This window comes from Amblyomma maculatum, chromosome 9 (genome assembly GCF_055883805.1).
Source record: "Amblyomma maculatum isolate TAMU_Amacu chromosome 9, ASM5588380v1, whole genome shotgun sequence".
Lineage (NCBI taxonomy): Eukaryota > Metazoa > Arthropoda > Arachnida > Ixodida > Ixodidae > Amblyomma > Amblyomma maculatum.
The window spans coordinates 22,973,659-22,999,120 of record NC_139352.1 but is presented as its reverse complement, the minus strand read 5'-3'; the positions used below and the strand labels follow the sequence as shown (position 1 = coordinate 22,999,120).

At 41.8% G+C, this 25,462-nt stretch overlaps 1 protein-coding gene across 1 annotated transcript; it reads right to left on the bottom strand.

Annotated features, from left to right (window-relative positions):
- Positions 1-8,200: 8,200 nt before the first annotated feature.
- LOC146178586 (uncharacterized) lies at positions 8,201-21,920 on the bottom strand. Its single transcript, XM_084580000.1, has 4 exons — positions 21,791-21,920; positions 16,148-16,224; positions 9,911-10,107; positions 8,201-8,519 (listed from the first exon to the last, which is right to left on the bottom strand). The coding sequence occupies exons 1-4, from the start codon at positions 21,918-21,920 to the stop codon at positions 8,201-8,203; spliced, it is 723 nt and encodes a 240-aa protein (XP_084436126.1).
- Positions 21,921-25,462: the final 3,542 nt, after the last annotated feature.

Here is a 25,462-nt window from a genome sequence, read left to right as displayed (position 1 = left end):
ACTTATTCCAAGAAATTTGCATTCCGGGAAGGCTTTGTGAGTTGCCACCGCGCATGTAGTTGAAAAGAAAATAATTGAATTCCAATGTATTTACATGACTGCCGTGATATATGATCTCGAAACCCTGAAAGAATGCACTGTGGAGCTATGCAACCCGCGCAGAGAGCAGCAAACAATGCTATTATCCAAAGCAGTAGATAAGCAAGTCCCCTTTTGAAGGACGAGTTTATTTAAACCGTACAACGTAGTGAAAATGTCAGCAACCACTTTTCTGACTATGAGAATGAGGCAGGTCACTTTCATGTATCTAATTCGACGCTGCATTGCAGCCATGCGACTACAAAGAAAAGCTGTACTGCTTTCTCAGAAACTTCGTAATTAAAGCTACACTTGTCATGATCCGGGGTAATATATCTTTCTTAGGGTGAAAATTCGCGTAAAGTAATGTTGACGTAGGTAGAAATTTGGGCAGAACTTTCAATCCAGTAGGTTAAACTGAAACTAAAGTAGTTATTAGCTATCCCTCATGGTTTGGGTTATTTCCACCAAGTCATCACCTCTGCATCAATTCTAATATATAATACAGGAGTATCCCACTAACGTCTTCTGCTCGCCGTTACGCGGATAATGTTGGAGATTTAATAGGACTGTTCGAAAGACAGACCTGAGTTCAATATTCTGCTAAATACTGCCGCGAAACCTTCAAAACAGTATTTGTTGTTTTTTTAACACCCGCCGGCATACAGGCTTATCACTCTGATTATGGACCGCGTATCAGTTCCGTAATCTGTTTGTTAATGCTCGATGTCGCGAGTCACACCTTTATCAGTTTTGTTGTAGCGCAAGATGCACCGAGATCTGTCTCGAAGCTTCCGGCCACTTGGGTGTCTTTCCACAATGTTCCAGCCCGTGCGTGTAGCTGTTTGCGACGTTATCTAGATTGTTCTGTGCAGCCTTTAAATTGAGCGTTGCCGAGTGTGACGGGCATTCTTTGTTCGACGATCGACGAGCGCGTTTGTTTCTATCGCCGCCGCCGAGTTGCTTAGTTCTTTTGCGGGCGCAAGTCAGCCCAAATAAAGAGTTTCTTTAGTGCAAATATCGACCCCTTCATTTGTGTCGTCGACCTTGTCACCACTACGTGACAATACGATAGTCTACATGTGTAAAATCGCACATTAGCTTACAATATAGGCATATATATTCACTATAGTTACTGAAACATCTACTGATTCGTTTGATTATTTGGAGATTCACGGCGACGATTACGTTGTCAGTGCCTTCGGTCAGCCGAGTTTACGAAATTCATTGCAGCCCTCATCTAGCCATTCTTTGCGATGCTACGCACCGATGAGGAGTTTGAGCTCCTATTCTCACTATTGTTGCGATCGTCGGCTGACATGGCACGGACCCTTTCGTGATGTTCATGCAATCGACGCATTCATTGACGCATTCAGCCCCGAGGACAATCTTGGAGGAACCTCGAGATAACCTGCATGAGTGGAATCGGCGACTGATAAGGGAGGTCACAAAAACATGATAGCGCTCATTATCGGTATTACTACATGCACAATCGCCATCAATTTTGCAATAATGTGGTTGCTCGAGATCTTTCTCTTCATTCGCGGTGCTTCTACCAGTATTGTGATGCCACCCTGCAACACGCCTACGTATTTCCTCGCAAATGTGCTTTGTGATAAAGGGAATCTAAACATCGTACAATGATCACGGTTGAGCCTATGCACGCGTAAAATTAAGTGCCACCTACCTCGCCTTACATTTAGCCCCAATTATCTTTTTTTTTTTCAAGATCCCTATTTCATTCCATTCCCTCATTCATCCATATTAAATAAAAATGAGAAATGCAAATTAAAAGTTGCGTTTCATAACAACGGTAAAACAGACCACAAACATCTCAAAGGTAGCCTAAGTGCCTCTCTTCCACATATTTAGTTTACAGGCAACAGGTCGTGCAAATGGTAACTGCCATTAAAGGTTTATATGTTGTTGACTTTGTTTTACATTCCTTCAACACCCTTGGCACGTGGCCGTGAGCGAGAGGAGAATTAAAACACCAAAAGCAAATGTGATTTGTAGCAAACAATCACGAGCAAATCACGCTAGTTGTGTGTGCACATACTTCTGGTTTCATAAATATCAGACTGCAGATTGAACGCAGTGAAGGAAGGCTACGGACCTTGTTATATCATTCCAGGCTTCATTCGAATGCATTGTTCGAAAGGAGCGTTGCTCCGAGGCTCCATTGTACAACTCACTCTACGTGTCGGGTTTGCCGTTCTTTTTTTTTTTTTTTTTGTTTTTGTTGCTTTGCACATCTAGGTAACGTTCCTGTAGAGAGTAAAGCAGGGTTCGTGCATGCTGAGAGCGGCCGCTGGCCGTTTTGAACAGAGGTTGCACGATCGTTGTACTTAGTGGTCCTCTCACTATGAACTGAAAAACTACGCTTTAGTTAATAACAAATATAAGTGTAAACACTATTAAATGATATGAACTGTCAATGCCAAGTTCTTAAGGAGCAGTAAGAATACTACAGAAATCATAAAGCGATGCTTCTGTTCAACTTGCATCCCCTTGTGCTCTTTTTTTTTTTTCTTTTTAACAACTGTACCGAAAGAGAGCTGCATAGTTCTCAAGCGTTTAGAAGAGATGCTGGTCTTGTTACCACAGGAGAGCTTTCCGGCTTTTGGCCTCCACTGGCAAATATTAGAAATCGATCTCCTAAAACAAATCCAACTCAAATTAGAGGTTCTGTGTTATTGTGTAAATTTACAAATCAGGAACATTTTGACACAGTTTTTGATCGCGAATATTTTGTTTAACGTGCTCCATTTCTCTGAGTTTTATTGTGTAGCTGAATATTCCTCGTTGTTCAATTTTATTCATCATCGAGAAAAGGGGAACAATGGAGGTCTGGATTCTGAACTCTGCGGACCTCCATGGCTCACGTTTTTTTTTTTTTTTTTTTTTTTTTTGCAATGAACTTTCACCAACTGAAAATTATTTACTGTTGATGTATTCCATGATTCCCCTCGCTTATAAATGCTGCATGAACAGCTTTATTATGCTTCAGGCCTTTTTTTTTTTTTTTGTGCGGAAAACTTGACACTGGCAGTCAAGAAAAATAAATAATGCAGTTGTATGCTTTTCATATTTATTTTTGTTAAAATAACGCATATTATTGCAAAAGAAGGTACACGTCTCTTTTCGGTGATCTAAACACCTCCTGAAGATTGCGAACGGTAGAGCCACAGACACTAGCCAAACAATTTTAAGACAAGCCAGTGAACGCTGCCAGAGCTGGACTCCAGTTACCATGACGCAACATACTGCGCCACTGGCTTTTCTTGGATGTTTGTTTCCACTCCTACCAGAAGGGAGGAGAAAAGGAGGGCGGAAGGCTGGGATGTTAACCAGAAAGAATGAATTCCGGTTAGATACCCTGCACTGGGGAAAGGGAATGGGGGATTAAAGGAGCAGGGTAGAAAATTATTCGTAAACAAGCACTGAAACACCACAACAAAGAGAATATTTAACACCAACTTTTGAAATTGTTTTCTCAAAACACACTCTACGTACACGTAATATACTCAGAGAACAATTATTAATACGCTGTCTAAGAGCATGAATTGAGGGATCAGTGTTGGGCTGCGGCGAGAATTTATCTGCACGGCAGTGTTTTTGAACCAGTGCTGATGGATTTACCGGATAATCGAATGATAAACGCCTTTCATACTTCCAAATGTATAGTTGCTGCTCTAGGAGGAAAGAAAAGAACTCAACGTTGCATAAGCATACCTTATACACCAACACATGCTCTTTGCGGCAGATTCTTGTACGCTTGTTATTGTTGTTTGTTGTTGTTGTTTACCTGGACGAAATCAAGTGCGCCTCTTGAAGCTCCCTATAGATGAACTGCAGAGGTATGTTATACACGACGTCTCCCTTTAATTTAAAGGATTTACGCTTTATCGTCTAAGAGAAATTTTCGGGAACATTGATAGCTCAGATTTTCTTATTCCGGTTAAAGCACTGTCTTCTGAAATAGGTGGACGTGATGAAATGTTCAAAAGTTCAGAAATAGACGTGTGGTTATGCCGACGTCTTGTGTAATATGACAAGCCTTCAAGCGTCTCTTAAGAGCATCTCCAACGATGACATTAACCATTTGTGATTCGTAAGCTGCACTGGAGATAACCACATATAACTGCAACAAAATTCTTGTGCACCGGAAGCGTTACTGGCCTATGTCGCGTAATTGAGAAGTTAGATTAGCCGCCTCGCTTCTCGAGGACTGGTCAGAGAGAAATATTTGGGGCACCCTTTATGCAGCTGTAATTAGTCAGACCACTTCAAGTCCACAATTCTGGGACATGTTTTATTACGACGCAACTATGGGATATTATAAGATGGTGTTATTTGCATGCTCATGCATAGTCGAAGTTTCAGCTGCTTGACAAAAATTAGCTCTTAAAGATTTCCTTCAGCTCGCAGCGAGTGTTTAAGCCTCCATTTAAAATACAATCGGCTGCGCTTCTCAAAACAATTGTGACACAATTGATAAATATTATGAGGTACTTTCTATGCACATATTGGTAGAAATCGTCTTAGCTTCCGACGCGAGACAAAATTTTGCTTCTGTATGTTTGACTTGCGTATTATAACATGCAAGCCAGGCTGCCATTAAAAATAGTTTCGACGCATTTTTAACACTTAATTGCAAATACCATGTAGCCCGCAGAGGGAAGATATGCGGATGTATTCATTATATTGTGATTTAATGCAATATCTGAAGCAATTGCGTTCAAAGGTTTCTTCCCAATGAAAATGCCCGAAAGTTCTATTTTTCGCTGTTATTGGCACAATTTTCAATGAAGGCATTGATACCTCCTCGACCATCCAATTCTCTATTGATGAATGACCAACTGTAAAATAGTTTGCGTATGGTACTAGGTATGTGTAAGTTTTTCCAGACTACCCGTCTGTTTCTGTGGCATATCCGCTGCGTGTTCTGGTATTGGGCTTACACTTGTTACGTTTGAAAATCTTACCTAGTCAAATACGATTACTTAAGACCTATCTAAATGCCTAAACGCAGTTTCGTTTCCAGTTTTATTACTAACTAAGATAAACTGAGATCAAAGCCTACCGTGGTAATAATGGAATGAACAAGATTTACTCGGCCTTTCTTTGAAGATGGCATTCAGCTGCCGAAACTGTTGAGTTGTAATGCCGCATTTGCGAGACCTCTTTCGTTTTGTAGGAATTGTCGCTGAAAAAAAAAAAAAAAATCTTTTTTTTTGTTTGTTTTTTTTTCGTATTCCAGTCTGTTTCCAAGCTACACGTGTCATTCATCATAGACACGTGGCATGTTTCTAAAGGCACCAGTTTACGCCTGTATCAGCTTTTCAGGATTGATACCCGGGTCGACAGGTTAATATTGTTTTGAATTAATATTTTCACCATGCAGATGCGAAATCATACAAATTTTGCGTGAACACTGCTTTGTTGGGTAGAAATTGTGGCATCCGCGACAAAATATTTTAATAAATAAAAGTAAAATACCTAATTTGTTTAATAGTTTGAATTCACCGCCCAATTTTGCGCTGTGTCTGGAAACATCTAGCAAAATGCGGAGATTATCACATCTCGCAAGAAAGCCGGCACGAAGAGGAATTTTTCTCGTGGTAATACAAGATTACTATTGTTGTTGGTGGTGTTGTTGTTTTTGCGTTAAGCTGCTCAAAGAAACTGCGATGATGGATTTTTTTTCTTTTGCTGAATAATCAGATGCCCCAGAATATCAGCTGCAAAAACTACTACCACAATTACCTCCCCCCTCTCTCCCCTCAAATTCCGGAGAAATGACACTCAAACGAATGGCTTCCCTTGTAAGCAGACAAGCTGTGCATGCGAATTCACGTCAATAAAGATCGTGCACGCAAGGAAAAAATAAAACACGTTTGTCCTCACATTTCGGCGTGTTTTTCGCCAGTTACATGCGTATTTCAGCGTTATACACATTACATCGCAAGTTACGCATACAGTTTGACTTTTTCGTACGACATGCCTAATGGTGATTCCAACGTTCCATTATGTAATTTTGAAACCATCCGGAGCGCTCGTGGAGTTATTCCTGAAATATGTAGGAAAAATGTGGTCATACGCGAATTTACTCATAGCTGTCTCTCATATAGCCTTAGTTGCTTTGGGACGTTAAACCCCACAAACCAAACCAACCAAATTCACTTACCGACCTTTCACTAGGGAGGCACTCCGTATTCTTCACGGGGTAAACAGCGCGGAATAAGCTCCCTAAACGCGAAAAACCGAGAGGAGTGCCGTTTTTTTTTTTTATGGCCAAGTATTAAAGCGGTAAAATAACTGCGTAATCTCTTTTGGTAGGATATAATTGTACACAAATCAAAGAGGAAAAAAACGTGATATACCGTCGGTGGTATCCGATGTCCTGACTTCGCGTATCTTGTCCAGTGCTCTGCTAACTATGAGCTACGGGGCTGGTTAAAAACTCCACTGTTTTGTATACCCTTCTGCTTTTGAATGCAGAAGGGAGACAGCCGCCACCGAAACCTACTTCGAAATAGAGATGGCATCCACTGCCCTTTCTCGGGTTTCAATTACTGCTAGTTTTATTGAGAAAGCAATACTACGCCAAGTATAACCGCTCGTCGCTGGGTGCCGTGTCCTGTCGTGTCCGTGGAAGAAGAAGAAGCAGAAGATAAAGGAAAAGAAAAAGAAAAAGAAGCAGAACAAGAAGAGAAGAGGAGAAAGAAGAAGAAGAAGAAGCAAAATAAAAAGAAGAAGAAAAAGAAAAAAGAAAAGAAAAAGAAGCAGAAGAAGAAGAAGAAGCAGAATCAGAAAAAGGAAAAGTAAAATAAAAAGAAGAAGACGAAGAAGAAAAAGAAAAAAGAAGAAAAGGAAAAAGCAAATGAAACGGAAAAGAAAAAGAAGAAGAGAAAGAAGAAAAAGGAAAAGAAAAAGAAGAAGCAGAAGAAGAAGAGAAAGAGAATGAAGAAGGAAAAGAAAAAGAAGAGAAAGAAGAAGAACAAGAACAAGAACGCTCGGTCACCCGAGGCTAATGCTTTCGCTCAATATTCGGCTCAGCAGCACTGAACCCTTCTAATTTTTTTGCATACGTGCGTGCTAACCAGATCATTATTAAGATGAAAGCCTTAATGGGGGAAAACTGTTCAGGTTCTAGCTATTATTGCACGAAGTTTTACGAGCGGTAGCCATCAGCTACAGCCGCAGTCTCTGTTACCGCTTTGACGTTGGCTCGTTTCCGCGCTTGGCAAGCTTCACGGCAACGGGCTACTCTACTGGTAAGCTTCTCGGCAGCCTATGTGGCAGGGCTGCTCTCTCTTTCTTTAGCGAGATGGCGTGTTTGAGTGTGTTAAATGAAGAGACGGCGCAGATGAAAGTTCGTGAAGATGATGATGTTCGCTGCTCAGCTCTACAGTTTATTGCAGTTGAAACTCGATGACGACGTAATGTTCTGCATAGCTTGAGAGCTCAAGGTCTAACCATCGAAGCCAGATGATCTTTAGGTTTGGGATTGGAGAAGTACAGCTTCCACTTTAAAAGTGTATGCAGCACTCACACCTGCCTCCCTTCCTCTGTGGCGCGGTCAGGTGTCCAATGCGATGCGCGAGAGATGCTGCGCTTTTACTTTCCTATGAAGTAATTTACAAGTGACGGCAAAAATGTCCACGTAATTTCGTATCAAATTTTGGCGCAACAGTTTCTTGTGCGGGTTCAAGGGGTGTCATACGTATCATTTCGCTACCTATTCAACAACCATCTGTTAGACAATTTCTAGGCTAGTTTGTGACAGGAGTTCTAACCGACTAGTCAAGTACATCTGAATGTACGTCGTAAATACGAATCTAGATACCCACCGTGAAGAGCGACAGATGCGGAGTCTTCGCTTTACCCGAAAACTGAACCAACTAAAGACTTTTACACTGTTCCAAACTCTTTATTAGTATTTCAATGCTAAACCATCAACAAAAGCATTCCAAGCAGTATTTTAAAAGGGCTTAATCGGTTTAGGCTGATTTAACCCCCGATAATTTTTCTCCCTATTTTCGCCTGGTCAGGTAGATAATGAGACAATGAGGTTACACAATCTATTCCTTTATTGATTCCCTTCGAAACCGCTGCATCATCGGGGAATAATGAGACCCCGAATGGGCTTTTTGAAGGAACCGCGGTTCGTGAGAGCGTCGACGGCGAGCTCCAGGGGCTGGAACTTGAGCCTGTAGAAGTCCAGGACGCCCATTCCGAAGTTGGCCAACGCGCCGGTGACTCCGCGGACGACGCTACGCAGGAGCCCGGCAGCGTGACCCACTATGTTCCGCAGCGACTTGTGGTAGCCCGACCAGATGGCCTGCAGTAGCGTCTGGCTCTCGCCTTCGGTTCTGATCTCGCCCAGCGACACTCGTCGGAGGAAAGTCCTGAACTTCATCTCCGTATCCTCAGTCCTTCAACAGAACAGGGGGCGATGAGAACGAGGTCGCTTGTGCTTTCTTTCGAATTACACTTTTCCATAATAGACTTTTTCATATGTAGCTATGTATATGACCTCACATAAACGAATACACACGTGTTTGCATATAGGATGTCATTAGGGGCTGCGTCGAGGAATTTCTGTTTATATATTGTAACGTAAAGTAACAGCATCATGTCCACACTGCCCAGCGACTAAATATGACAGAGGTTACTCGGAAAACGGTTGCTATCGACATGACGCCTTGAAGCATTGTGTAGTCCTGGTGGAAACGATGTGCACTGTAATCAGATTTAACCCTCTGATATAAAGCAATGGGAGCGTGATACCTACTTCGCTTTCACAATGGGGGACGATGAAGGCCCTTGGATTTGGGAAGGAGGAGGGGGCGGTCCTGTCTTACGCAGTGCTTAAGCTAACCGTCATGCTGCCATGTTGAAAAATAGGTGATCACTTCGTTAATAAAGGAATATTTACAATATTTTCGCTTTAAGAACGGTTCAGAAACAGCCGCTTGATTGGAACGGTTAAAAACGCAAAACGTTGACATTAATATACAGTCGAAGCCTGGAATACCCTAGGGGAACGAATTCGCGAAAGAGTTTCATTTAGCGACCACTCGATAGATAAAGAATGGCAATAGGTACACCCACATTCTCAAAATTACCGGAGTCCATGCACACGGAGTCCCTTACAGCGGTTGTCGCTTTGGGACACATATACTGCACCATCAGTAAGCTTATCTGTAACAAAGAAGCAAGAATGCATCGCAGTCACGCAAGTTACGTGCTCCTTGCCGGAAATGCCACCTTCGAGCATGTGAGCAGCGCACCGCTCGGTGGGCTCTTCTAAGCCTAACCTGCTTCACCCCGAAGCCTCAGTCAGTGGTGATGGAAACTAGCCACTGCCTCTCATAGGATGTCTAAATCCGACTAGAAATAATTTTAAATTAGACAGTGCCTGAAAAAAAAAAAAAAGGAGCAAAGTGAGAGGAGCACGCATTGGAGGGTGGTTACTCGGTTTTATTTAGGCTAGCTTGAACAAATTGCAGCAAAATGGCGCGAAAAATAACTACCAGAGACTAAAGGACACCTGGGGAACCGAAGGATGGGCGTTCGAGTCCTGGCGTGGACAATATTCATTGATTTTTCTTATTTTCTTATTAACATTGTTGCACACACACTTTATGGTCCCACCCCCAGTCCACACCGCTAAGAAATAATCCAAGAAATGCTTTCGCATTAATGAATGTGAAGTGATAACACGTAGGGATGGGACGAATATGTGAGCTGGCACTGTTAACAAACTGCACGGCTTGCATGGAGTGTACGAACTGTCAAACAACTCCACCAAAACTTCACTCACCTGGTGTGCACTTGCTGGATGATGACGTCTATCCTGTTAAGCCGCCGCTGGATTTCTATCCGCTCGCGCCTTGTTCGGCACTTCTCTATCTCGACCAAAAGGAGCTCGCGCAGGCTGGTCAGGTTGCGTTCGATTTCCTTGCCTGTACTGATCTCGAGTTCGATCTTGTGGATCATAGGACGCTGCGAATTCAAAATCTGCAAGCAACAAGGTGGGCAGTGATTCATGTGCGTCTATGGGAGTAGCATAAACACATGATCTTTTGGACAGGCAGCAAGTAGTTTCGAAATATTTAATACAAAACAGAAGGCACACATTCATTCATCGAACTTCAGGGCAGGAATGCCGTGTACCGCTAACTTCGTGTTTGGCTTGGGTACAGTATAAATCATGCCAACAAATGATTCAAAAACTTGAATATAGGCCAGAAGCTTTGTCGAAAATGTGACAGTCAGCAAGCTCACCTATATTTCAAGAGACAACCTTTTTGACACTTAAATGCCACAACAATTTAGCTGACTAGCTAAACTGTTAAAGGCGCCCGCAAGTCGAATCGCAAAGGTGAACATGTAAGCACTCAGATTTCTGCTTCCCTCTCGGATAACAAGCTTCCTTATCTGTCTAACCGTCGTTTTAATTTGCCGGCGCCGCGTTTCCCGCTTCCTAAAAATAAATGTTCCTTGCAATAATAGCCTTCTCTTCCTTCTTTAATTTCTGTAGTCTCTAAGCTTGGGTCTTTGTCAGCTCTCTTGAATTTAACAACCTTGCTTTTGGTCCTGTAGCCGTATAATCGTCGGCTATTGGTAATCTCAGTTTAAATATTGCAGCTATCATCGATTTTCATTTCATATTTTTGATCATCCACAGCGCATATTCGTGCCTTCATATCAATCTCGTGTTCCAAATAAAAGTTCTGCATTTTCATCCCTTTGAATTTTCGTTGTTATATTTTATGGATACTTTTGGCATTCCATTCTGCGTGCTGTTCGCGTTTATGCTCGCAGAAAAATAAAAGAAAAGCATTTTGACCAAACTTGTCAGCTGCGGTAATTGTTATTGCTTTTTCTTCCCCGCATATGCTGTGTTTGTGGCCAGTGTATTGCAACTTTATAGCTGCTTTCTGTTTGTGACGCATAGCCTTGGCTTGCTCTGTGCCGTGGCGCTGCCAAGTTTATTTGCTCTAGTTCTTATTTCGTTTTTTTGTTTGGCTTCAGTTTGTGCTACACCCCCCCCCCCCCCCCCCCTTCTTCGCTTATCCTTTTTTGTCCGCGGGGCTTAGAGTCCGCTTTCAACTGATTTTTTGGACTGGTTCGGCAATTTTCGGTTAAAGCTAAGCGCTCGCATGTGGCCATGCCTGTTCGGATCTCGTCCCGTTGCAGAATTCTCTCTGTGAATCAAAAACTTTTCTAGAATCTCGCTCTGAATTCGGCACTTTTTCCCCATCTGTATTTTTGAAAAATGTCTGCCAGTGAAATATCTTTTTTAGCGCTCCAATCGATGGAACACAATATAAACTGGATGTGCAGCATTTTGGTGGTATATAGAAATTTCATGCTGCTTCGACTTTCAGTAAGTTTGGGTGGTGAAGGAAGAAGTGCTTGAGAATGGAAATTTAATGAAAACTTGGGCGATGCTCATCTCTACACTACCGTAAATTGAATCCACTGCAGTGAACGCAAGCATCCATGGTCATTTAGGGTGGAGTAAATGCATGATATTTATGGGACCTTCTTTTACCGCTCATATCCATGGGTGAACCTGAAATATCAGTTTGGACATTCACAAGAACCAACGGATTACCATTTTTGAGTTCTTATCGGGTTAGTTGGTTATTGTCTTGGAAAGCATGAGAAACCGAGCTGAAAACGCGAAACATGGGGCACAAGAGACAAGCCATTCTCGCGACCTATCTTTACTCTGTGTGTCTTGTTTCTAGCGCAATTTCGTATGCCTTCACAAGACGATAACCAACTAGCTCGATAAGGGCTCGTCCTGTCTGTGTGTTTAGAGCAATTTTAACGCACTTTTTTATGGCGCCAACACATGATCAATGTGAGGATTGCAGCTAATTACTGACAATTACACGTTCATAAGGAAGGCCGATGTCAATCTGATGTGAGGTATTGCTTTTAACAACCTGCGAATAAAAAGTACAAAATATTGAAACATCGCATACATTCGATTCTGGATATGTCAAACAAGGATATATCGCACTATTGCTTATATTGAACTCTCAGGACATCTGTTTAGATGCAAAGGTATAGCAACGTTGTTCAATTTTCGAATATATCGAACTGAGCCAATATATCGAACTGAGCTTGGTGCCCGTGAAAGGGGCACTTTTCTTAAAGTTCACCGACGAACACTTTTCGTTCTTGGAACCGGGTTGGCTGAGCAGCCCTTGGCACCTTTTGGCTGCTTTAACGCCGTAAAATCGGGTGACAAAGTGAACATCAGTTGACTGTGGCATCCAGTCTGGCGAGCGTTTGTTTATTTTTATTCTTCATCCTGACAAAGCAAGGTGCCCGTGTGCGGTGCGTTGTCAGTGCACGTTAAAAGAAACGCAGGTGGTTGAAATTTCCTGAGTCCTCCACTACGGCGTCTCTCATAGCCTAAGTCGCTTTGGGACGTTAAACCCCACAAACCAAATCAACTTTCCTTATAGGGGGAACACTGGCGTTCGCTGCACCGGGTGTAAGGCAGTGAGAGTCAGCCCGGCTGACCAAAGGCTTGAGGCGGCTATCGCTGGCCGGCTTCACTGCTGAGGAAGACGCGGAAAACAACTATACCCTAATTTTAATGAAGTAATTATTGCACTTATAGGTAGCAGTACCAGAATTAAACCTTTTGTAATCAGTGGTGTTTTATTTTTTCAGGAGATAGCGTCCGCTGCAGTTTTGGCGAAAGCCGCGATTGCAACGGCACTTGCGCTACATGGCGCGAGACGCGAGCGGGGCGGACTTCAACGTTCCTGTCTGTCCCTGCCACATATTTATGCACTCACTCGTGCTCACTTAATTTCAAGTGATGGTGCACCTAGTGTTTTGACGCCTCTCGGGAGGTGAAGCTCCGCCTGGATGGTCATCGCACCCGCGGCGAGCGATATACACCATGTACGCAAGCGGGCAGCACGTTTCTACAGGAAGTGCGCCACTAGTCTGAGTGCACACTATTCACGCTTCTGGGACGCAAAAATGTTCACATGTTGACATCTGCTGACATGTTTTGTATATCGAATTAGTAATGCTCGAACATTTTCGCAATCCCCTTAGAGCTCGATATACGGGATCGACTGGCACTGATTATTTAGTCGGACAGGAAGACAGTAATGAAAGAAAATATAAATCAATAGAATGATATGGATTTGAAACCTTTCTTCTATATGCATCTTATAGTAAAAACAATTTTACCCTAAAAATGCAATGCCCTGTCTTGAGGAGCCATGTAATGGTCGCTTTTGAAATAAATTGGTATAGTTTCAAGACTGTACGGACTTGTTAAAATGAATTGCCCATTAGCAACAGTCAGCAATCACTCCAAGAAATTTTTGTTTTTCATTTGTGAAGCTCGCTGCATTTCACTAGCGGAGGTATCATAAATCAATATGGGAAGGTACTAAATCCTACACTGCGTGAAAAAGGCAACACTATTTCTTTGGAACTCCCGGCCCTTTAAAAAAAAAAACCTTTTCATTTGTCAAGGTTCATCGCTTTTTATTCATAATAATAATAATAATAATAATAATAATAATAATAATAATAATAATAATAATAATAATAATAATAATAATAATAATAATAATAATAATAATAATAATAATAATAATAATAATAATAATAATAATAATAATAATAATAATAATAATAATAATAATAATAATCAATCAATCTTTATTTAATGTGCGCAGGAACAACCATGTGGTCTTTGTGCTGCAGCACAAATAAAAAAAGAAACAAAAATTAAAAGCACGAACATGTTTACACACACACAGAGAACACAAAAAAAGAAATAAATAATACATGAAATGAAACTGAGACGAAAAGTATCACAGAAAGTAAGCAATCAATGAGTAGCATCACTTATATACACAGTGAGAGAATTTTTGAGCACACCAGAAAAGAAAGAAAAAAAAAAGAACGGTAGATTGAAGAGAAAAAAACAACAACAAATAACTGACATTGATTATAGTAATATAGAAATATACATAAAATAAACAACCATTCCAGGCGCAACAAGTGCATGGTACTTAAAACACAGGCTAGAAATACAGAATAATACAATAAAGAAGTAAAATTGAACAAGGGACAGTAAGATTCGAATATAAAGTTTAAAGTTGAAATATAAGTAAGAAACGGATAAAAAGTAGTTCACGAAACAGACAGCATTGAACAGGAGAAAAAGCAAAAAGTGAAGTAAATACAATTTAAGGCTAGAAAGTGGGAGTTATATGTGATAAAGTACTATTTAGAATACAACGCTACGAACATCCAATGTAAATGAACAGAGCGAGTTTTGGAAGATGTCAAGGTGAGGACAAAAAGAGTTAAATAACCACTGCATCCTGTCCAGAGGGGAGTGGGAATGAAGAGGAGAAACCTGAAATGGTCTGAATTCCCTCATCCTCTTTCGCGGAACGCGCAGTAGGATGTACTCTAAGAGCTGGGGGCACATAATGTGGCCATGAAGGAGTTTGTACAGAAATACGATATCAAGTCTGATACGACGGCAGTGAAGGGAGGGAAGATTCAGTTGGGCGCTCCTGGTGGAGCGAGAGGGGGAAGTTGCGCAAGGAAAGCGATAATGAAATATCCGTAAAAAAATTTTTTGTACTCTGTCAACCTTGTCCAAGTTCGATTTGCAAGTGCCATTCCAAACAACCGACGCATACTCCAAGACCGGCAAGCATATGGACAGGTACAGTTTTAGGAACGGAAGTGGAGTATGGAACTCTCTCGAAAGTCTGCAAACGAATCCGATTGTGCGCATAGCCCGCTGAGCAATGCGTTTAGTGTGAGAGGAGAAGCTGAGGGTGCGATCAAAAAGTACACCAAGGTCATTAATTTCATCAACCCTATCCAACAGCACAGAATTCACAGAATAATGGTAGAGAAAGCTATGTGTTTTACGAGTAAAGGACACAACCCTAGTTTTGGAAGAATTGAGGGTAAGTCGATTCATCGCACACCAATCAGAAAAAGCAGATATGTCCGATTGCAACAACACCTTGAATATTTTTATATCATCAGCATAAAGAAGAAACGAGCAGTTCTTTATCGCCGAGGAAACATCATTAATAAAAACGGAGAAGAGAAGCGGGCCTAGTACTGAACCTTGAGGAACTCCACTCGTTGCAGGGTAAACGAAAGAAGTCTGTCCATTGACCCTGACAAAGCAGAAGCGATCAAGGAGATAGTTGCGCAGGAGGGCTACGAGGAAGACTTCAACGCCAGAAAGTAGAAGTTTTTCAAGAAGTAGTGAGTGAGTAACAACGTCGAAAGCTTTGCTCATATCACAGTACACAGTGTCAACCTGACCCCTCTGAAGGACTGCTGCAGAGGCATACATCATAAACGTGACTAGGTTGGTAGAAGTAGAGCGACCCGACATGAAGCCATGTTGATTCGGTACTATGATATGTTTGAGATGGAAGGAAAGTACGCTGTGCAAAGCTAATTCGAAAAGCTTAGAGGTTGCACATAGAAGAGAAATCGGACGATAATTGGAAACATCAGGTTTGTTTCCAGACTTGAAGACAGGAAACACGCGTGCCATTTTCCACACATTTTCCACAATAATAATAATAATAATAATAATAATAATAATAATAATAATAATAATAATAATAATTATTATTATTATTATTATTATTATTATTATTATTATTATTATTATTATTATTATTATTATTATTATTATTATTATTATTATTATTATTATTATTATTATTATTATTATTATTATTATTATTATTATTATTATTATTATTATTATTATTATTATCATGAATAAAAAGCGATGAACCTTGACAAATGAAAAGGTTTGTTTTTTCGTCTCTGTTTTTCCACGCTGCCAATTCAAGTCACTGACGTTTCGATGTATTTATACTTTTCATCTTTTTGCCACAAGAACGAGTCGTGTCCTAAACTTCCGCCATAATCAGCATTACAAAAGGTGAAGCATTCAACTAAATGCTGCATACTCGCAACAGACACTCGCGACTATGTAGAATAATCTTACCTGCATATTTTGTGTCACTTCGACGCCGCCTGTACTTTGTGGAACTTCGCTCCTCTCGTCAGAATATTCCTCGCTTTCTAGGGATCAAAATGGTTACATGTCAGAAAAAATGTCACCTCCGAACACCCCAAACGTTTGTCTAAATTCCAATAGGTAATTGTAAAACTTAGTTGTGCGCCTTTCTGTTTGCTATGGGAGTTCACGCGGTAGTTGTACACACTTAGCACTTTCACATTTCATTTTTTTTTACCATTGTACATAAAAGAGTATCGTTCGAAGTCTGCTCTCATTAAACGTATCGGTACCTCGAGAGGTGTGACGGTTCCTGGCCCTACGGAGCTGGGACGGTAGGTCAATGCCGCATGCGGCAGGGGCTAGCCAGCCTCCGAGTTTTTATCTGTTGTAGGCCGTCATTGCATCCGCCACCGCTTAAGTGATGGACGACGGCTATTGCGGCGCGCGTCTTTCCCTCTTCTTTTTCTTTCTTCTCTACTTCCTTTTTCTGTCCGCACGAAGGTGCCCCGCTGGGGTGGTGCAGTGGTAAGACACCCGACTACTGTGCCGAAGTACCCGGGTTCGAACCCGACCTCGGTGGCTGCGTTTCGATTTAGGCGAAACGAAGTGGCGTCCGTGTGCTGTGCGATGTCAGCGCACGTTAAAGATCCCCAGGTGGTCGAAATTACTCCGCCGCCCTCCATTACGGCTCCTATTTCTCTCTTTCCACTTTTCCTCCCACCTTCCTCCCTTTCCTTACGGCACGGTTGAGGTGTCCACAGAAAACAAGTGAGAAAGTTACCGCGCCTTTCCCTTCCTATAAATAAATCAGTTAATCAGGCAGCAGAGGTGGCTGAGCTACAGAGCCAGTAGCAGGCCCGTGCATTTTTTTTTCCCTCTTCCTACAGCCACAACTACAACCTCGAGTATTCAGTCTAATTTATTACGGTGACCACACAGACACCGAGGTTTATAAGCTTGATTAAATGTAGAGAGGAGGAGAAACTCAATTGAGTGGCTGATGAGAACCCTTGGTGGTCTAACAAACGCTTGGATCTGACCACATCTCCTATGCATCATATTGTAGAAATTCAGCTTCGACCTTGGAAATATGGAGAGCTGCTGTGGTCACAACCAGAGACAACAAAATTCATCTACTTACTTGCGCCTATCACCCATTAATTCCATGAAAAATACTGAAACAATATTTGCTCAGCAATATTTGGTAAGACGCCCGACTACTGTGCCGGAGTTCCCGAGTTCGAACCCGACCATGGCGGCTGCGTTTTGATGAAGGCGAAACGAAGTGGCGTCCGTGTGCTGTGCGATGTCAGCGCACGTTTAAGATTCCCAGGTGGTCGAAATTACTCCGTAGTCCTCCACTGTGGCTCCTCTTTCTCTCTCTCCATTTTCCTGCCTTCCTCCCTTCCCTTATGATGCGATTCAGGTGTCCACGGAGCAAGTGCAACAGATACTGCGCTTTTCCCTTCCTTTGAACCAATTATTATTATTATTATTATTATTATTATTATTATTATTATTATTATTATTATCATTATTATTATTATTATTATTATTATTATTATTATTATTATCATTATTATTATTATTATTATTATTATTATTATTATTATTATTATTATTATTATTATTATTATTATTATTATTATTATTATTATTATTATTATTATTATTTGCTAACCTTGCCAATTTTCTTGAATATAAATGGTTTTTCCTGTCTAACTCAATGTGGCTTTCGAAAACTTTCTTCTTTTGAAACTCCCCTACTTTCATTTACTAATTATTTTCACTTCTTAGACTCCGCTTGTTAGGCGGACTCCACGTCTTGATTTAGGCCTTTATATAAACTTGACTCTGCAGGTCTGATGCACTTGAATGCCGTAAAACTGACATATTACCTGGCTCAAACGTTGAATTAATTTGTATGCTGAATTTCTCATCTGTGACTTAACCCTTTTTTGACGACAGTGTCACTAGCATATTCTGAAACGATAGCCTTAAAGTCCGTTATTCAGAAATCCGTCGTCGCTGTTGTGAGCGAAAAAATCGCGGACATGGCGCTGACAGCTTGCAGCTGCAATAGCCGGGCACTAATTCGTCGCCGACTTGTGCGACCTAACGCGACCACAACATATTACAGAGTCTGGGGGAGTTGCCAACGCGCTGCTCTTTGAGGTAGCAACGCGAAATAACAATCAACCTTCCACAGCTCTTGGATGCCTAGCTAGGCACGCTACAACTAGGGTACGCAGGCATGTTCACGCATAGGACTTCGTTAAAGCGGTTCTCTTCGTTAAGACGAAAGCCTTTAATTTATTTATTTATCTGAAAATACGGCAGGCCAATATTTGACCCGTGCAAGAGAGGCAATATAAGACATTCAATGCTTCACAGATTAAAACAAAAAGACATAGTAAATAGACAGTTCAGGTGGTTGCAGTTAGTAACCAAAAACAACAAAATACAGCACTTGTTTACTCATGAAAATGTTCCTCTAGAGCTTTACTAAAATTGGGATACTGGAAAATGGCCTCAGGAAGACAGTTCTAATCGGCAACGGTCCGTGGAAAGAAAACTATACTTTAAAGTTTCAGTCCTTGCAAAAATGGATTCGAGCAATTGATTTCGTGAATGATGTGTTCGGCGCGACAGCTCTTTGAGAATTGTAGGTCAGGTATTTTTAATTTATATGTCAAGAGGTTATGCATAAACACTAAACGGGACATTTTTGTGCTTAGTTCAAGTAATGGGATATGGTTGGCTTTCATTGGAGTCGAGGGTGAGTCTAATCTCCTGTATTTGTTATGAATAAACCTGACTGCTTTCCTTTACACCACCTCTATTCGGTATACGTCTTCCTTTAAAAACGTATCCTATAAAACCGAAGCGTACTCTAATTTAGACCTAGTAAATGTTGAGTATGCAAGAAATCTTAGCTTACTTGGTGCAACTTTAAGCTTCCGCCTTAAGTAGCGCAGCTTGGAAAATGCCGAGGAACATATGTCATGTATATGGGCAGTCCATGTTAAATCGTGTGTTAAGTGTACCTCCAAAGTATTTATAATGAGTAACTTCCTGAATTAAGTGGTTTCGCAGGCTGTAAGAGAAAGAACTAAAATGCTTTTTATACGTGATGCGCAAAAGAATAGTTTTTTCTAGGATATGCAATTGAATTCAATTGCATATCCCTTTTAACACATTATTCATAAACTGCTAAGATGGAATTTTACAAAATGTAGTGATCATTCTGTTCTTTTATGCTCTTAAAAAGTATGCGATCATCAGCAAAAAGCTTTAAGGAGACATTCTCGTAAATGGAAACCGGGAGATCATTGATATAAATTAGGAAAAGGAATAGTCGTGGACAAAGTGTACCCCGCTTTTGCAGCGGCTGTAGCGTGGCGTTCCATGGCACGCGTTCAAGTGTGGGATTGCAGGTGGCAGGAACGCTAGACAAGATGATACTTCTGGATCTTTAATGTGCGATGTGAGCGCACGTTAAAGATCCCCAGGTGGTCGAAATTACTCCGTAGCCCTCCACTACGGCCCCCTTTCTCTCTATCCACTTTCACTCCCACCTTCATCCCTTCCCTTACGGCGCGGTTCAGGTGTCCACAGAGCAAGTGTGACAGATACTGCGCCTTTCCCTTCCCATGAACCAACCAACCAACCAACCTTCACTCCCACCTTCCTCCCTTCCCCTACGGCGCGGTTCAGGTGTCCACAGAAACAAGTGTGACAGATACTGCGCCTTTCCCTTCCTGTGAACCAACTACTATATTAAAAGGTGCAGTATCTGTCATAATTTCTTGGACAAGTGTGCGTTTGGATGGTACGCCATCGCTCCTGTCGCATGGCTTTCCTTGGCGCGTGTTGAAGTGTAGGATTGCTGATGGCAGAAACGATAGACAAGATGCAACTTCTCAGGTTTTCGCCTTTCACTACTTTAGTCGCTAAGTCCCTCGTAATTTTTATGTCTAGTGGTCATCTACGCTATGGATTCATACTCTTAGAGGTGGAGCTTGAGTGCGCGCCAAATTCTTTTTGTTGTATTTTGCAATTCTTTCTATTTTTCTTCTGGCGCGACGCGTACATAGCTAGTAATTATGTCACGACACCCCTGCAGCTTCGACATTATCCGCAGCTAGCGCCAGTAGCCCATCAAATAGACAATCAAAACGTCGTCTTGCTTCTAGCCACCTTTCTCTTGTTTTCCAGACGCTGAATCATTCATTCGAAAGGCACACCAATACCCCATTTTCTCCTCGAGAGAAGAAATACAATTTTGTTGTGATTTGGTTTGATTTTATTGTTTCGAAGAGAGCACCTCGTAAATTGCCGACACATGGGTTCTCTCCATACGAAAACGACATCGAAGCAATGGCTTAATCACGATGTGCAAAGAAAAAGATACGGGCCGATTTCAAAACGTCTTTCAGAGAAAGTGGTTTTACCTTTCTCTGTGTTAGTGCGCTGGAGTCAATGTGTGGAGGGTTCATGTCCTGGACTCCCACTCCTCGAGGATAAGGAGTATCTGGCACTAAATGCACCTTGGTTTAGGCATCTACAAGCGCTAAGCTGTACGTCAGCACCCCAACCAAGCGAAATACGGCCGGTCCCTATCATTTCCTAATAACCCTGTGCTGCATCAGCTGCGGGCTAAAAACGCCACCATTTAGCGTCGTCTCTGTTACATTAAGCGGGCATCTTTGATATCTGCTTCGCACTACGTGCACTACATTCCTTATCATTGTCAATTTCCTCTAACAGATATCAGCTAGAGTATCAGTAACTATTTTTCGTATAACCCACTCTGCTCTCTTCCTAATTTTATACCGCTACTTCTTTCCTTTTCTTGCATTACCTCACACCACCCGAATAAGGTCTTCGACGCCCTACTACATTAAGGAAGAGTCAGCGATGCTCGTATCTTCCAAAAATTCCCTATTTTCCGCTCACAACGTTTCTCTAATGGCCAGAAAATGAAAACTTCGAATAAAGAATATACACTTTCAGGGTTTTATCCAGCCGTGATTCATTCACAATATAAATGTGGAAATACGTTACATACATCTGGCGGCAGAACTAGTGATTTTACATACATGCTAGAACTTCCGAATATATAAGGACTATAAAACTAAGCCTAAATATGAAAAGAACAAAAGGTCCGACTCCTCCATCATGTGTCGATGCACATCATTATTTTAACTCTAGTCAGGCCTCCAAGCATCCGTACGTGAAGATTATTTATTCAAGACGATGAAGCCTTGTAAATGTTTGCGAATCATAGATGACAGGTTGATCATGTAGCACATATCAGAATCCTGGCATCTTATCCCACCAACAATTTGAGTTGCTTTCATTAATACGTTCGGAAAACGTTTCTTTTTTTTTTTTTCTTTTTTTTTTATGTATATTAGTTAGCTATTCGTACACGTGAGACAACTATTTATGAAACTGCTGACATTTTTACAATCCTCATCGCAAATGATTCGGCGAAAATCACGAGGTAAATATAAAATTTGAGCCCTTTCACAGTATTGTATTCATCATCAAGTAGTGAATTCATCGCCGATAACACCTCGGTCAATAACGCCTCGTTACTTCGTGACCTTCGAAATTTCTTACCGCTTTTCGTGTCACCCCCTTCGAACGGGTCTTCTTCGGCATCCTCCAGTGCGGGAATGTGTAGCGTTCCTTCTACTTCGCAGATGAGAGGCAAGAAAACCAGGAAGAGGGAGACCCACAGAGAATTCATCTTGACGTTGGCCAGCCAGGATAAAGCTTAGCTGAACACGTAAAGGTTTCTGTTCTGGCGTCCTCGAGCTCTCCCCGTTGCGTATAGGTAATGCCGCTATTGTACTCCGACCTCCCAGTTTTTTCTTTCATTTCTCTATTGTTGCTTGACACGTTGAGATTGAGTCTACAAGAGCCACGACCCTTCCCCCCCCCCCCCCAAACACACACAATCCCACACAAACACACGCACATTTCTTGATTTGTGTAACTATGAGTTCATTCGTCTCCCCTCTCCCCTACTGTCCTCATGGGGCCGTAAGAATGCAGCGAGCCATCACGGTCCAATCACGAAACAGGAAGTGGTGGTGTCACTGTGATTTCTGATAACGTGGTGGCGATAGTTTCGTGCCGTTTCGAAGTTCGAGCTGCTGTGCTTTTCGGCACGCAATAAAACTAAATGACGGCAATGGTCAGTATTGCCCGTCCTCGAGACTCACGCCTTAATTTCGGAGTGCAGCATATACAGAGCCAATCGTAGCTCAGGGACTTCAGTGACGAATGCGCAACGCTCAAGCTCACGCGTGCGCCCTGACAGGAGTCCGAGCATTCTTAGTGGGGAACGTAAATAAAGCCAAGGAAAAAACGAGCGAGCATGGTCACTCGTGACAGTAAGCTCTATAGCGAAAATATTCGAAGCCCCAAACAAATATGAACCCTCCGTGCTTATGATACAGACTCATGAATGGGGCCGCTGATTCGTCCACTAGCATAACTTCAGCTTGAACGCCCTCTGAGCGATTTTGTATGGCGACGTGTATGGGACGTCAGGAAGAACAACTGTGCTAACCCCAGTGAGCAGTCAGTGAAGAGGCCCAGCGGTTGACAGAAGAGCCGGGATATGGGCACGCAGCTTTTCATCTGCACAGGCCAGCAATAAATGATTTTCCAGCTTGCCGTTTCGTTAGTGTCCTCTCGGACGCTGACGTAATACGGTTTGTCGGTCGCTCAGGTGGGGCCGCTGAGAGACATGCAGTGTCCGGAACCCAGGCGCCAGCTGCAAATTGTGAAACGAGCGTCAGAAGAGCTGACAACCTTAAGAAATGCACTCTAACTCATGTAGCTCGTCCTTCCTCTCTCGTACTGATTTCTGATATATGAGAGGCCTGCATATCCTGTCCATTCCTCAAGATTGTGTAGTTAGGTTGAGTTCGAAATCTCCTGCCTACTGAAAATGATTTTCGACCCTTATTGTGTACATTTGATGCGTTATATTTGCTTCAACCGTTGTTGTTGTTTTACTTGTCTTATCGACATTGTTTAGCGGCATTTTTGATATTTCAGAGGCTTTTTTTTTAATTATTTTTGCTGGTCTAGCAGCAGACCTATCACTTCTTCTTCAAACGGCATGTCCGTAGTCCGAAGCATCCGCATACCTCAACCCTGAAGATGGTCTTCGTCCACATCCAATCTGCAGAAAAGCCTCTACGCATGAGAAGCCATAGCCGCAGCGGAACGAAAATGTGACGGTAAAATCAAAGTTAAGGAAGAGATGGCATGGCAATCGTAAAGCCGAAATATAAAATCAATACTGCAAATGCAAATGTCTTGTGTCACATTGTGTAATTACCCTTCACCTTTATATTTTTCAGGAAATTTTCTTTCACCCCTCGTGCAAGGAAAAGAATTTCACCGTCTACTCGCTGCGTGGTCTTGGGGTCTCCACTCCTTTCATGTTATAGGGTATTTGTAATTTAGGTATGCGCAAAAAAAAAAAAGTTATTGGGAAATACTTTGAGGCTGGTACTTTTTTCTGTTGTGTGAAATCCAGATCTGAAATCAACTGTTTCCAGATTTAAATTTTAGCTGTGTATCAGCTGGTTTCAAAACATCCCCCCCCCCCCCCCCCGCCCTATCCTCCTACAATATTTTTCTTCTCCCATTCCATACCGTCTGCAGGTTCAGTGCGGGAGAAACTACCCTAAAGTAACTGGCAAAATGCTGCGGGAAGTAGGTAACCCACTGTTTTGTTCTCTCTCTTTTGTTGTTCGCTGCACTGCACTGATCAGACCGGCTAGAAGCAGTCATGTTAGCACCTCACGCTTAAGCCAGCCACCACTTCGCATCACTGTGGCCGTATTTATTTATTTATTTATTTGATACTGTCAATCCCGCAGGAACCGTTGCAAAAAGGGTATTCAAAAGTACAATAACGTAGAAATATAACAATGCGGGCTGATGAATCAAAGTATTTATAATTGCATTACATAATATTAGTAATAGGGGCCTACAGATGTTCGTATAAAAAAAAGAATGATTTTCTTTCGACCTGTCCGGCAAACTTGTCGCGCGCCTATTTGCGCAATTTTCATAGATTGCTCCAGTTGATGTTAATACTTTCAATGTGTGCATATAGTGATCACAATTTTGCTTTCGCAGGTTTCGTTTTAACATTTTAATACCCAGTCTGTTTTAGTAGGCCACAATGAAGGAAAGCGTAGCAGGGGGCGGCAGAAAGTTAGGTGGGCGGATGAGATTAAGAAGTTCGCAGGGGTCAAGTGGATGCAGCTAGCACAGAACCGGGTTAAGTGGAGAAATATGGGAGAGGCCTTCACCCTGCAGTGGGTATAATCAGGCTGATGATGATGATGATGATGATGATGATGATGATGATGATGATGATGATGATGATGATGATGATGAGAGCTGGATAAAATTGTAGAAGGTGAATGGCAACGAATAAAACAGGAAGGAAGATAATGAGAAGGGGACAGGGCATCAAATAGCATTGACGGCTTGGAGACAGAAAAACCAAAAATAATTATACTCACATAAAGAGATTTTGTACTTCAGTCGATCTGATTCCCAGCTGACCTGAAGGAGGGGCAACGAACCCTTTTATGAAATGAGAGGTAACTTGCACTCTTTGGCGTATTTTTGGTTAGAGCAGAGTGCCTTGAAATATCGAGTCTTTCTAGAAAAAAAAAAAAAGATTAATAATAATCGTCCGCAAATAATCAGAACAATTGGATGGTGAAATTTACTTTGAAAGGTAGCTAAGGTTATGAGATTTTTAGATACCACTGTTATTGATTTACTTTGGAGAGCGTTGCTAGTTAAAGGATGGTCGAACATTCTCCTCGGCCCCAGCTTTCATCTCAGCAGCAAGATCGAATCAGCAGAAGAGGAGAGAGGGGTGGGAGCAAACTTGAATTGTCATCTTCTCCTTACATTGAACTTATTTTTTCAATTACAGTTCTGTGGAAGTGTTTATTACCACACCAGAATGAGTAAAAGGGTCGATGGACAAACACTGCGCCAATGTGTTTGCGACGGAGTCGTTATGAAACTTAAGAACAACGCTATGATCGGAGGAAACAACTCAGATAGCTAATAAAGGGCTACCGTCTTCTGATATCTCTTTTAACTTTCTGTCTACGGAAAACAAAACCAGAGTAAGACGCAAGTCTCTTGTTTAGCGAGCTTGGTTTATTTTTTTTAGATTACTACACACGGCGTAAGCAACTTTTGTTCTGCAAAACCATTTGCATCCATACTGTTTTT

What these genes read in the sequence shown, in the direction of transcription:
- LOC146178586 (XM_084580000.1), bottom strand. Translation starts at nt 21,920, where the DNA reads ATGAATTCTCTGTGGGTCTCCCTCTTCCTGGTTTTCTTGCCTCTCATC. An exon ending in AGGGGGTGACACGAAAAGCG is followed by an intron (nt 16,225 to 21,790) that starts GTAAGAAATTTC and finishes TTTGATCCCTAG; the next exon opens with AAAGCGAGGAATATTCTGAC. An exon ending in AAGTGACACAAAATATGCAG is followed by an intron (nt 10,108 to 16,147) that starts GTAAGATTATTC and finishes TGTTGCTTGCAG; the next exon opens with ATTTTGAATTCGCAGCGTCC.